This window comes from Pavona decussata, unplaced genomic scaffold (genome assembly GCF_977016875.1).
Source record: "Pavona decussata unplaced genomic scaffold, jaPavDecu1.1 SCAFFOLD_51, whole genome shotgun sequence".
NCBI classification, from domain to species: Eukaryota; Metazoa; Cnidaria; class Anthozoa; order Scleractinia; family Agariciidae; genus Pavona; species Pavona decussata.
The window spans coordinates 908,267-921,961 of record NW_028145473.1 but is presented as its reverse complement, the minus strand read 5'-3'; the positions used below and the strand labels follow the sequence as shown (position 1 = coordinate 921,961).

Here is a 13,695-nt window from a genome sequence, read left to right as displayed (position 1 = left end):
ACACTAAACATGGAGCAAGTTTCGTTGAAGAAGCCTTTGTTTCTATTTCAAAATTAAAAAGCATGACAATAGGTGGTTTGTATTGCCGCCATGTTGGTGGACAAAGCAAAAGAAATTTGTTCACAAAGTTTGCATAAAAATGGAGTGAACTCCCAGAGGAGAAAAATCTTATTGTTCCTGTCCAACAACATAGCCGCCATGACGTCACATGCAAACCATCAATTGAAAAGCTTGTGGAACTTCATCACGTGAATTCGTTTTCACGTGTTTCAATAACAACAGTCAACACTCAAAAATTGTCCACCATTTCGTCAGGCAACGTCAAGAGTTCAATGTCTCAAAGTGTTACACCACCAGTCCTAAGTTGTGTATGAGGCGTTCTAAGTACCTTGAGCTTCCTTTTTGTAGAAACGGGTCAAATGAAGTAGGGAGGCCTATTGGCCCTGATAAGCCTGGTAGATTAAATGGCTGACAGTGTTTGTTATGTGGTCGGAGATTTGGTTTCTTGTGAGCTACAAGGTCACATATAGCAGGTATCATTGTACTGTAAGTAAAAGTGTTATCCCGGTATGGGCATGTTTGTTAGTATGGGAAAATCACCTAAAGCACCGTTACCAAACCGGAATTGGAAGTAATTGTTAATCATGGCTGAACGCTCCACCAAAATTGTGCAATGTTTAACTGTTTATAATACATACATGTGCTTGGACAAAGTAGCCATTCTTTCTCTTTAAGATCTCAACTGGCCACAGAGCATTGAAAAGAAAGTCATCTTTGTTTGTGGCTCTAAGAGAAATTATGCCTTGTTTTGTGGTAAACCCCAGTCACACGCCCAAGCCCTCCATATCTATCTTTCGTGCTTGACGAACAGTTTACAATGTCATTTATGCCAGCGGATTGTGTCCCTGGCAACAACTCCTAATGTCAGATGTCCAAGTAATTTTGTCGTTATGTCTAGTAAAGGCTTTGAAGGACACTTTTCCTGATTAGGAAAAAGAAACATTTCCTGCCCTCACAATGTCTCCTAGCCCCTAAAATGCTGTCCTTTTTGCTCTCTCTGCAGCATTGTTCATAGTTGATGGGTATTATGATGTGTATGTATGGGAAGGATGGATGCCGGAGGAGGATGATGACGTGCGAACTGGATCAGGAAGACAGCGCTGGGACAGAGACAGGCGACTTGCAATGGAAACAGCTCTGAGTTATGCTAAAGGTTTGCTTTTAAACCAGTATGTCTTTTTAGGTGTGACTTTTCATATACCTGTACTAACTTTGTTGTATTAATCTATTGTTAAATCCAATTTTTTTTTTGTTTTGTTTTGTTAAGTCCCGTGATGCCCCATCTCTCGTTTTGGCTTTTCTAAACACCATAGCAAACAGAACGTTTTTATCCTTCACAATCTTCACCAACAAGTACAAATTACAGCAATATAAACAGAGTTAAAAATTGTATAACATTGTCGTCAATGTGAAAGAATTGTGATGTTGTGCTCTAGGCCTGGCTCCAGTTGTTCAAAGAGCGGACAACTTAATCCAGCGGATACAATGGATTGGCTGCAGTACATTTAATCCGCTGGATGGCCAGGTCATGATTCCATTCTCAGTATATTTTTCTTTATTTTTCTAACAAATGGTTTGATTTAATTTTGGTGTTGCAGAGGCTGGGAAACGAGTCTCGCACCGGGTTTATGTGGTTTATGCTGGCATGGAACCCATGACCTTCAAGGCTCTCTTCCCTTACTGGAATGACACACCAGATGTTATCAGAATACAGAAGCAGGTTTGTACCATAAGAGAGGATTGAAAAAACCACCTGAGTGGATTACAGATAACATGGCTACCTCTTATGGGTTTTTATATTTTTTGGACTGTGCCGAAATAAACGTTGAACCTAGTTTCTTGGACATCTGGTGCGCCTCAAGGATCAAAATTAATGGAATATATCTAGTATTTTCTTTTTCTTTTTTTTTTTTTTTCTTTAATGGGGAACAAATCTGTTTTACCGATTTTTTACCATAACGTCGAGGAAGACCTTCCGATCCACTTCTATTCTGGCGATACATAGCAAGACTGATATAGGGCCAGATATTAAAAGACAGTTTAGGCGGTGTTTAACAAAACCACGTCCTAAGCCATTTTCAATTTTGCCAACAATCATATCTAAACATTGTCTACTACCGACGGTAACAAGAAGGCTTGCATCCCAGACTAGAATACTATTTATCTACTTAAAATAGACCACTTATAAACAGATTTGGAGGACCACTGATTGTCTTATGTCGGGGCCCAAGTTAGACTCTGCTTAAATAACTGACCCATAGTGTTTAGTCGAGTCATTTTAAACACATCTGAGCCTTTACTTTGGGATTTGGGAATGAATCTAGAGTTGCTGAACAATTAATCATATCAGTTTCAAAGTTTTCCCCTCGTGTATCTTTGTAAATCATTTTTAGGTTATCACATAATTAGACTCTAAAATACGTTGATATGTTTTTTACAGGATGGCAAGCAGCCAAATGTCAGACACTCTGCTAGCGATTTGTTACAAGAGTTCACAAAGTAGGTATCGTTAGATTGATGTCGCCCATAGCAGATTTAACCAAACAAAAGAGAAAGGGAAAGTAGTATCACAGATGTAACTAAATAGACCAAACTGGCCATGAATAAATTACAAGTATGCCTGCTTATAGGTGGTTGATGAGAAGGGACTTCCACCCACTCTCCTCCCCAATGGGAAGTGGAGAGGGGGTAATGGCATTGTATTCCTCACATATTCATTAAAATGCTTGTAACTGTTGTACACATTTGTCATGTTTGTAATTTGTTTTCAAAGGGACTTTTACACGTTGGCTGAGCTCCAGAAGGTTCCTCCCCCACAAGGAGTAGATCCCGCCAAGCTAGAAGCTTATCTGAGCGACAGCACTTTTCAGGTAAGGTTAGCAGTTTGTAGATTTGTGTTTGACGGATTAGCTATCAGAACTACCCATTCTAAAGTACAGTATCTCTATCATCAGCCCAGAATGATCGAGTATAGCACTGCTTACCGTTTCACATTCTTTCTCCGTTGTCCTCTTTTCCACTTTTTGGAAGAGTGTTATCGCAGCGGCCACTTGTTCCCCAACGTTTACAAACACTCTTCGTTTTGAAGATTCATACCTGGAAAAAAAAAAGGTCTATCTAAAAAAATTCCTAAACGTTTTTCTTTTCGTTTATTGACCGTTACATTTAATGTCCATTGTTCGTTTTATTGATTCAATTTGAATCACCAAAAAGAGGACCTTCTTTGGCTTTACAATAAAGCTAGTTGACCCTTTTTCGGATTTTTAACGACATATTTCTCCTTCAAAAATGAAAGGAATTCGAGCGTACATTTTACTGAAAAAAAATTTCGATTATCTTTACAACTAAATCCAAGTTCCCGAGGCGATAGAGGTCTTCCGAACAGATATCCGCTGAAATAAACCTGTTGAGTATCCCTGAGTATTGCATTATGATTGGCTATTTTTGCCACTGTTTATTTTTTCCCAACAGTACTACCAAATTTGGGTAAATACTAAAGGCCCATTTAAACGGTTTCAACATTTGCCCAACATTCGTTGAACAAAAGTTGAGCGGGTGTTGAGCGTATGTTGAATGAACGGAGTGTTCAAACTGTTTCAACGCCATTCAACATTTTCAAGAACAAAGGAAATGTTGAAGCGATGTTGAATGTAATTTTAAACCAATTTAAGTTTGATTGAACACACTTTCAACAAGCTTTCAACAATGTTGAACGACCTGTTCAAACGCCTGACATTTGGTTCAACAACTGTGTTGAGCGCATGTTGAAGCAATTGTTGAAACCGTTTAAACGGGCCTTAACATCTTGGTGAATGGAGCAGCCAACAATTCTTGACAGCTAAATTGGAAAATGTTGTTTTTGTGTCGTGTTTTTTTAGGACGTTTTCAAGATGAACAAAGAAGCATTTAATAAACTGCCTGGCTGGAAACAAGTGAACCTTAAGAAAGCCGTTGGTCTGTTTTAGTGTTCTAGAATGTGCCTAACAACTTCACAACGAACCCGCGTGCTTGAAGTTCATCCAAGGGACGATGCGAACAGGGAGTGTTCCGCTATTTACCCGTGTTTACCTATCGTAGGAATCATATGCGAGTGCGTTTTTATACATCGAGGTAAATCCATGTCGCACCATCCTTAAAATATCCCTCTCCCTGTTTCCAAGCGGGAAATGCACTAACCTGCTTTCCTAGCGCAGGGAGGTCTTGTCTACTCAAAAGAGTAGAAGCAATGCTAGATATAGAATTTCCCTGTACGGGAGTACAGAGTACAGACAATGAATTTGTCTAAAATGCCAGTGAATGGTAGATAGACTTTTAGGTGTAATTTACAAGCAAAACAATGATTTAGAGTATGAAAAGATTATTATTTTTACTTATCTAGAAATATTATAATAGTTGTCACTTGGCAAATGTAGTGACCGCGAAATCGAGAAGAAATGTTGTACATTTTATCGACAAGAATGGATGATATAATTATAACAATGAACTTAATGCCACGTTTTGGTGGAAAATTATCGGGGTGCCAGTCCAGTGAAGGATAAATTAAATTGTCTTGTGGCACACGACTGCTATATATTCTTAATTTTTTTTTTATTTTTTTACAAGTTGAATTCAGCGACAACTAACTGACTTTCTTACGAGATAATTTACTTTGATTTCACCGGATCAAGCTATATTTTGGTTTTTAAATAACCAGATGTATGGTTTTTTATTGGTTCATTTGTGCATGCTATTTTTAAAATTCACACCAATTTTAATGTTTTCAAAGGGTATTTGCACATTTTAAAACGTTTGTATGTTCGTTTGTATTTATTTCTTGACCTAATTTATTTTTGCAACACGAAAGTGCTGTTTTCAAGAATTGTTTATATAACACAACATTTATTCCACTTTATGGTGTAGACAAACTTGCTACTGTGAGCGTTATTGGTTGTTATAGCTTATGTAGAACCTGATTTTATGGACTGATTGTCGCATTGTTACAGCTAATTTTGCAGTTATGTGTACGCTAACGTAGTTTCTTCCACAGCCGTTATTAGGGTTGTCACGCAACGCTTCTTCCCTCTAAGTAGTGAGAAGCGTTGCGTGACGACCTCAGTGACGGCTGCGCTGAAGAGTACACTAGCGTTTCTCAAACATGATTTGCCAGCTGTGAGCAAAACATCAACAATGAATACCAAGCATTAGAGAATGCTTTGTTGTGAATTTAAGGTGTAAACAAACTTAGTTCTACACCAGTGTAACACAGCTAGACCAGCAGCCAGTTTCATGGCTCGGGAATCATTGCTGGCGAATTGTCTCTGGAAAGATTGGGATCTGCACACAACTATTAAACTACTGTAGGTACCTTAGTCACTATTCCTGCTAGTTTACCTTCATGTCGAGTAAGTTAGTTTTTCTTCTAAGGTTAGATTTTTACCCATTCCACTAATTTCTCAGACGTTCTTGGGTGAGACTATTAAAAAATGTCCAACAAATTGACATAGAGAGGTTCTCCTATCTTAGGAAATAAATTCAGTAAAAAGAGGACTGATATAAAATGTAGTATTGCCTCTTGCTCATTATCATAGTGACTGACTTAACCGTCGTATAAATAACGGAAAAAATAAGAAAGCATTTTAATTGTATGTGGTTCGTTTATGTTTAAGAGTTTCTGCTTTGACTGAGCTGTCAAATGTAAAACTGCTAGGTGTTGGTTTGAAATACCACCTTCCATACAACTTTGCAGCGCTGCAAGTTCTATTGTGCGACTGTCTGTCTCTACTGTTATCGTTGCGTTAGGTCGTTCCTTTCGTTAATTAGCAGAGGATTTGGAAAACCAGTGTTAAAAGAAATGATCAAATATCAGTTTTAAGTACCGTTTGACAACCGTAACAAAGGTTCAGTAGGTGGCTTTCTTTTGGAGCAATTCTTGTCATTCTTATTCCGGTTCAGGAATAACAGAATACACGGAATTTCGATCTCGAAAAGAACGTAAAATTTGGACACGAAATATTAATACCCACGGCGGAGGTGACCTGAGAACTCTTATGTCTACGCGAGCGGCCGCGTAGGATTTCCCGCAAAAAATTTGTCCAAAAGAACGCGTATTCTGTCTATTCCGAATAAACCGTATTCCTTCCATTCTGTTCATTCTGCTATCGGAAGCAGTCCTATCCGTTCATTCAAAAAACGGAATAGCTCCCAAAAAGAACACAAATACCGTCTATTCCGAGTGTTACTACTCCGGAATAGTCCCAAAAGAACGCGGACCCTTAGTGTTCGTTACGGTGTTGTCCGTTAGCAAAGGTTTTTACTGTGGCTACGAAATGCAATTTCGTTAGTAGGTTTTCCAAGCTGTACACTACGTTTTGAGTTGTAAAATCTGTATAAAAATGCTGTAGGTGCCATAATTATGTTAAAGTTCAGGTCTCCAACAATTTCTATTTCCATTTTACGAAAGCTTTACCATGTATTAATGTTCCATATGTGAACTCTTGGGTATTGATGAATGAGAAGTAAAAAATTTAAAATTGCAACAAACGTGTTTAGATTGTCAATTTTAATTGAAGGATGTACATAAAGTAGCAATAATGGATGTGAATCAATGAGAAGAACTATATGTAACTTTGATGAGATGTACAGAATGTGAGAATGATGCAAGCTTTATGCAATAAAAGATCTATCATCTTATTGAATCTTGTTCTTTGAAAACTCCAATTTGATTGGCTGAGAGCAATACATTAACCCCATATTAGTCTTCAATTATCAGTTTTTAAGTTGTAACAAAAAAGAACTATTACCTTGTCTAGATGTACGTCATCTTTTACAAAAGTGAATATTCAATGCAATCATGTTTGTGCTACAAACAACAAACGAGGAAGATTCAAGGAATATAATCTGGTTAAAAAGTGTGTACCTTAGTAGTATAGTGTGGTAGTGTATGAAATTATATCGTGTCCGCGCTAAGGTTGGAATAGGACACAGCCATGCTATCAAACATTCATTAACAAAATCCATTAACATGTTACGAAGTGCAAACAGCAGGAGAATTAAATAAAGGAAAAAATTAAATTTTAGGTTGCAAGAGATGTCTCTTTCTTCGAAACACCGAGTATTGAATTTCTAGCCCTCAAGTAGTCCCTTACTTTGTTAGGGATAGAAAGCGAACGGAACACGCAAGCGAGTGAGCCCAAATATGCCTTCAGCGCGGAGTCAGTTAAGGGGGAACTTAACCTAAATTTGAATGAAATTTGAAGAGGTTTTAAGAAGGGATAGAGGAAAGAAAATTATTTTTGGAACACTAACAGACAGTTGATACCCACGCAAGAGCATCCCAGGTTGCTGGTGGACTAACTTGGTGTCCGTTTATTATTAACTACAAATTCTAATTTTAAAACTTTAATCTTCAATATTTATAATTTCTCTTAATTTTACCAATCCTTCTAGAAAAACTTTCTCCTCCCAAATATACCCCAAATCACCCAAAAATTTACAAAGCACCCCGCAACATAGGTTCACGGGATGAGCGTAGAGTTTTTGGATTGCTTGAAACGTGAACGAGATATTTCCATTAAAGCCATGTCAAGTGGCGGAAAAATGGCGTTTAGGTTGAATCCCCCCTTAACTCGCCATACTATTCTGTGGGACCAATCCCCATACTATTTCCCTATTTCTGTAGAAAAAAGCACAAACACGCTGTTTTTGGTAACCTGATGGCTCGATTTTCCACTCGCTCCAGTCCCCAAGCGAGAGCTATAATCTAACTCTGATAACTGAACTGGCGGGAATCTCGCGTATCTGGTTTTGCCGCTAAGAAAAATAAACAAAAATGTCAATGGAGTGCAAAACAGATACCACATGGATTCTTCGAGAGGATCTACAATCGGACACTACAGTGCAACCTGTAAACGGACACCCTGTATCGAGTGTACACTAGCTTTGAGCACCAAAATGTTCTTCCCATATTTACCGTAAAATGAAGCTGTATTCAGTGGACATCTGCAAATGATCCTTAAATTGAACCGCAAATGGTCCCCTGATCTGAGTGGGCGGCAAATGGTCCTAGAGAAGAACTGGAATGTCGAGGACAATGGAATTGAATGCCATAACCAATGAAATGGCGTCAACATAATGAAGTGGACGGTAGAATGTCGTGGACAGAAAAATGTGGTAACCGTCCGAGCAAGTTGTTGGCGGCTTTCTAGGTGTACCGTATCCTGAAGACTGTTTCAGTTTGAAATGGCAGTTACAAGTTACTAAGATGTAATGAAATAGGCGTACAACGAACAAAGTGAGAATGTAACGATTAATAATGAACTGTTATTGCACAGCTTGACAGAACCTGTCAAAGCCATGACAGGAACACCATTATGAGCTAAAAACATGAAAATTACCTGAAGAAAAGTGATTTTTCTTCATTTAAAAAAGGGATTTTCTATTTTCTGGTTGCCATGGTAACGTCAAAGTCTATGTACACTAACCGACCACTGTACGCCGCGGGTACAATCAGCCCCTCCCTCTCCCCGGTCTAGATAGGGTTAAGCGGCCCCCTAGCGAGGCTCCCTAAGGTGTCCGCTTAAATGCCTTAATACATGTTTCATTGTAGCTCTTGCGTGTTTGTTTCGTGGGACGTTTTTACTTTTTTAAGTTGCCGTATCGTGTTACATGTTGAATTTGACTTAAGTTACTGTATTGCTACTGTTCGCAGTCGACATATCCCGCGTTGTGATTAATTAAGTTGAATCGGTTATGGCAGACTCCAATGTCCCACCCTTTCTTTCATATTAACCAAGGACGGCAACCAACTAATTTCAGTCACAATCTAATCTGGCGCCATTGAAAATAAAACTTCCCTGTCCTATGAAAGTTGTATTTGTCATTTGCGCTCCTATGAAAATCTGTATATTTTCTAGTCTCCCTCGCAGCCGTTCCGTTGCGTGACGAGACTATATATTTTCGTGCAAAATGCATTTTAAGTTTTTAACACAAATTAACCTTATTAATTTAACCTTATAACGTTATTTCTATTTTAAGTGGTGCAAAGGTGTGCCTAGTTTCACTGCTTTTCAAGCCACTGGAGAGTCTGAATGCCCTACACAGGCAAGAAAAGTTTTTGGGATAGAATAAAAGTTATTTTGTATTTTATCAACCTTTCCATGGTAATTACTACAAAGTTCACTTTGCACTTCGGCAAAGGGCAGATTTATTAGTGGCCAATATTTCGACTAATAGAATTAGTCTTCCTCAGGGCCAGAGCTAAAATTTTAGATTTAGAGTATTAAAGCTTTCAGGATCATTCTGCGAGTATTCCATCGTCTCTGCATTTGGATTCTTTAGTTTCAAGAATTCCGTATCTCCTGACACCAGAAGAGGCTTTACACAATAAAGTTCGTATTCTTGAATTTTGCACGTAATCGCTCGCCTTAATTTTGTCTGTTTAATTGACATCTCTTATCTCTCATCAAGCTTAAACTGTGTGCGACAGGAGATCATTTCCGACCGATGTCAGCCGTTGAGTTATAACATGTAACGTCTTTATAGAGCGGCTTTCTTTTTAAAATTGGCTCACGCACTTAAGCTAAAGTAACGTTTTAGAGCAGCTTTCTTTATTTGGCTCACGCACCTAAGCTAAAGATAAAAAAATCGCAAGCCCTTATTGCGTGGCGAGATGGCGTGCCGAGAAGGTCAAAGACAGGGGAATTCATTTTATATATATATATATTTCTTGACGCTTTGTTTTTTTAGCTATATGTTGCGTCGCATCTGATTCCTTCGAACGGACACACGCATACAAACAACTTTGTTTTCAAACGCTGGCTACAAACAACGAAAAGTTCTTTCCCATGTGGGACGTTTTGAAATCAACAGAACAACATTTGAATCAAAATTTGAATTAAAGCACATAAAATGAGACTACTATTGGTTTTGACAATTATGTAGCCCTGTATCAGATAAGATGCAGTACTAATTATCTCGGTAGTTTGATAGCGATTTTACATAAAATAAAGTTCACTTCACTGACCTCGTTATATTGATCGCGTCTCTGTTTTTGACTGACATGTCTTTATGTCTTTAGCGTAAACTGAACGCGTCAGGATCACATTCCTTGGGATTAAAAACGAGAACGAAACAGTCAACAACCACTAAAAACAGCGCTCTGCGATTGGTTCATACTGCTATCCTTCCAAGAAAAGCTAAAGACTTCATTGTGTGCTAAAGACTGCCACGAGGTCACTCCTGGTTTGTGCGCGAAAACAACATGGATATCCAAACGTTGCTTGACAATCTCCGCGAAGAAGTGTCTTGTTCCGTGTGTAAGGATATATTTAAGGATCCCAGACAGCTTCCCTGTTTACACAGTTTCTGTCTGCACTGTTTGAAACACTGGCATCAGACGAGTGGCGGTCAAAATGCATTCAGATGTCCGATATGCCAAACCCTTAGCAGAGTGCCTGCAAGCGGCGATCTGAAGGATCTTCCGACCAGCTTTTATCTGAACGGCATGATCGATGTGCTGGCCATAAAAGAATGCAACACAACCCAAGTAACGTGTGGAAACTGCGACAAGAAAAGCTCCGAGGCTTCGTACTGCTTTCAATGTTGCATATTTTACTGTGAACAGTGCCTAATTGGACACAACATGATGCGAAACAACAAAGATCATCGTATTCTTGCTGTGAAAGAATTCCAAGACAAGGACTATGAGGATGTATTAAAACGACCCATGTTTTGTCCGTTGCAGGGACATGAGAAAAAAGAGCTGGAGTATGTGTGCAAGAAATGCGAAACAACTGTTTGTCCAGCCTGCGTCATGTTGGATCACACTGGTCATACTTTGAAATTAATCCAAGATGAAGCCGAGGTCCAAAAAAACGAGATGACAGCTCTCATACAGGAACAAAGACAAAACTTACAGGAAAAGATGAAACTAGTTATACAACTTGATGAAGACTGTGTTAAACTGGTTCAGCAAAGCGAAAATCTGATAAGAGATGTCGAAACGTTTGCTGATAACTTAATCAAAACAATTCAAGCGAAGAAACAGGATATTATCTATGCGGTGGAAAATGAAACAAGGAAGTCGCTTGAAAGCTTAACAAAGAAAAGGACTGAGATTGAAGATGAAATAAAGACGATCGAATTATCGCTAGAAACAGTTGAAAATTTGCTGACACGAAGTACAAACGCTGAAGTCATTCAGCTGAAAAAGTCATTGGTAACAATTCTTGAGGAAGTCAAACAAACCAAGCACATTTCTCGTGACCCTGAAGGTCTTTCAGCTTTAGTTTTCGTTGAAAATCACAAGATACTGGACATTGTCAACGGCGAAGAAATTGGTTGTTTGGAAAACCTGCATCAAGCAAAAGGAAGCGATTGTCTTGCTGAAGGCAAAGGGATCATAGAAGGAACTATCGGACGGGAATCTCAATTCAATTTGACAACAAGAAACGCGAACAAAATACAGTGTTATAATAAGCGTGACAATGTAACGGCAGATATGAGAGACGAGCGTGCGCGAGAATGTGTGACAAAAGTGCAAATAGATGATAACAAAGATGGGAGCTACACCATTAGCTATTCTCCTAAAGTTCAAGGTAGCTGTCAATTATCAGTTAAGGTAAACGGGGAATATGTTTGTGATAGTCCTTTTACTGTTCTAGTAAAACCATTTCATGTCAAACCTGTTTTGTCTTTTGGTAAACAAGGTTCGGATGTTGGAATGTTTCAGTATCCTGTCGGGGTGGCAGTGAGTAACAGGGATGAAATAACAGTAGCTGACCAGTTAAACCACATGGTTCATATCTTCAACAGTAATGGCGATTTCATAAGATCCTTTGGTCGCCAAGGTAGCAATCAGGGGGAATTTAAACATCCTTTTGGAATAGCCTATGGTAACGATGAAAAGATTTTTGTTGCAGACTATTATAACCATAGAGTACAGATTTTCAGTGGGGAGGGTAGGTACATGGGCATGTTTGGTGGGGAAGGGACCCTTGATAGTCAACTCATCTATCCTTTGGGTTTATCTCTGGATAGTCAGGGTAATATTATTGTTGCTGATTCAGGTAACAAATTGATTAAGATCTTTTCTCCCGATGGCAATTTTCTAATGAAGGTAGGTGGGCCTGGTGCTTTTTCTTATCCAGTCCACTGTGTTCAGTGTGATGAATATCTCATAGTGTCAGACGGTGGTAATGATCACAACCAGTAAAAGTCTTCAGTAGGGAGGGGGAGTATAAGTATAAGTTTGGAAAGCAGGGGGGAGGGGACGGGAAGTTTAAAACTCCCCGTTTTTTGTCAGTGACTAAGTCAGGACTACTGATGGTGTGTGATACGGATAATCATAGAATACAAGTCTTTGAATTGAATGGTAAATTTGTTGCTAAGTTTGGGACACAGGGAAACAAGTTAGGAGAATTTAATTGCCCGTTCTCTGTTGCCGTCCTTAGTAATAACCAAATTGTTGTGTGTGAATGGGGAAATCATCGCATTCAAATATTCGAGTGAAAATTTCCTCTTCACGAATATAAAGAAGAACAGTAAAATGTTTTTACTTTGATTTTAGACTTGATTGGAGCCCTTCTCCGTTAACATATCCATTCATTTTACCATCGAAAGTTGTTCCTTTTGACTCAAACAGTTTTAAAAAGCGGAAGAAGAAAAATATACTGAGGGCAGAAGTATTAAGGCAGAACGAATATCTGGGCTCAGGATTGGCCCTTCGTTTGACTTCAGTTTATTATTATTATTATTTTTTTATTTAGTTTATTTGCCACACACATTTAAGTCACAGTTACAATGATTAATAAATTGCAATGATTACAATGATTACAATGGTTACAAATGATTATAAAGTTGCAGTGTTTAAAGTACAAGAGATAGAAAAGAAGCGACGAGGGAACCTAATAAAAACCATAGGGCTTGTAAAACTTAGGCTCCCTCCCAGAGAAATCAATGATGACTAAGGGTTCACTTAAATCTATCAAACGTAAGAACTAATTATATCAGTGAGCAATACCTCTCTGATCCATCTTCTCAGTTTAGTTTGAATAAAAATTCCGATGGTTCTTTTGTTGATAGTTTTAGTCTTGCGTAATAGGAAACAGATGAACTAATGTTCAGAGGTTATATGAAACGCTTTACATCAAGGAACCAAAAAGTTAGCTTCACGTTGTAATCTGTTTTAATGTCAATCTGCGTTTGAACATCCAGGGCCTGATATTATTAAATTAAGAAAATGTAACTTACTTCTTTGCCTATTTGATAGATCATTTTGTATTTTATTGAAAGGGAGTGTAAACAAGTCGCTTGAAGAAATGTTATGATAGACTATAGTCTCTGAAAATTTATAAACGCTCTAAAACTGTAGTTGATTACGTAAAACAAATCAATAAATAAATGAATAGCTTTTGTATAAAATCAGAACTGTGTTATCTGCATCTTTTCTGGAAATATTCGGTGGTGAGAAATGTCCAGTGTCGGTTTTACTGTTGTCTTGTTAGAAGCAAGTGGCAATTTACAAGTTTTCGCCAAGCAGAGGTAAGAGAATTTTAAATGGAGTGCTTAATCCAACAGAATAGCCTCCCTAGCAGACGCTCTTTTGGCTCGTCACGCAATCTTCCCTCGTCATGCAATCTTCCCTCCTCAACGAGGAGG

The 13,695-nt window shown here is 38.4% G+C and overlaps 1 protein-coding gene and 1 pseudogene across 5 annotated transcripts in view; both read left to right on the top strand.

Moving 5' to 3' along the window:
- Positions 1-6,729, top strand: part of LOC146480985 (uncharacterized) — a 37,784-nt gene extending 31,055 nt beyond the window's left edge. For all 5 annotated transcript variants that reach the window (XM_085108661.1, XM_085108658.1, XM_085108660.1 and 2 more), the window contains 5 exons: positions 1,064-1,213; positions 1,659-1,780; positions 2,501-2,559; positions 2,834-2,930; positions 3,939-6,729. In XM_085108661.1, coding sequence (XP_084964787.1) covers positions 1,064-1,213; positions 1,659-1,780; positions 2,501-2,559; positions 2,834-2,930; positions 3,939-4,025 — 515 coding nt within the window. In that variant the 3' untranslated portion in view covers positions 4,026-6,729. The remainder of the gene's footprint in view (positions 1-1,063; positions 1,214-1,658; positions 1,781-2,500; positions 2,560-2,833; positions 2,931-3,938) is intronic.
- Positions 6,730-9,745: 3,016 nt separating this feature from the next.
- Positions 9,746-13,464, top strand: LOC146480984 (E3 ubiquitin-protein ligase TRIM45-like; annotated as a pseudogene).
- Positions 13,465-13,695: the final 231 nt, after the last annotated feature.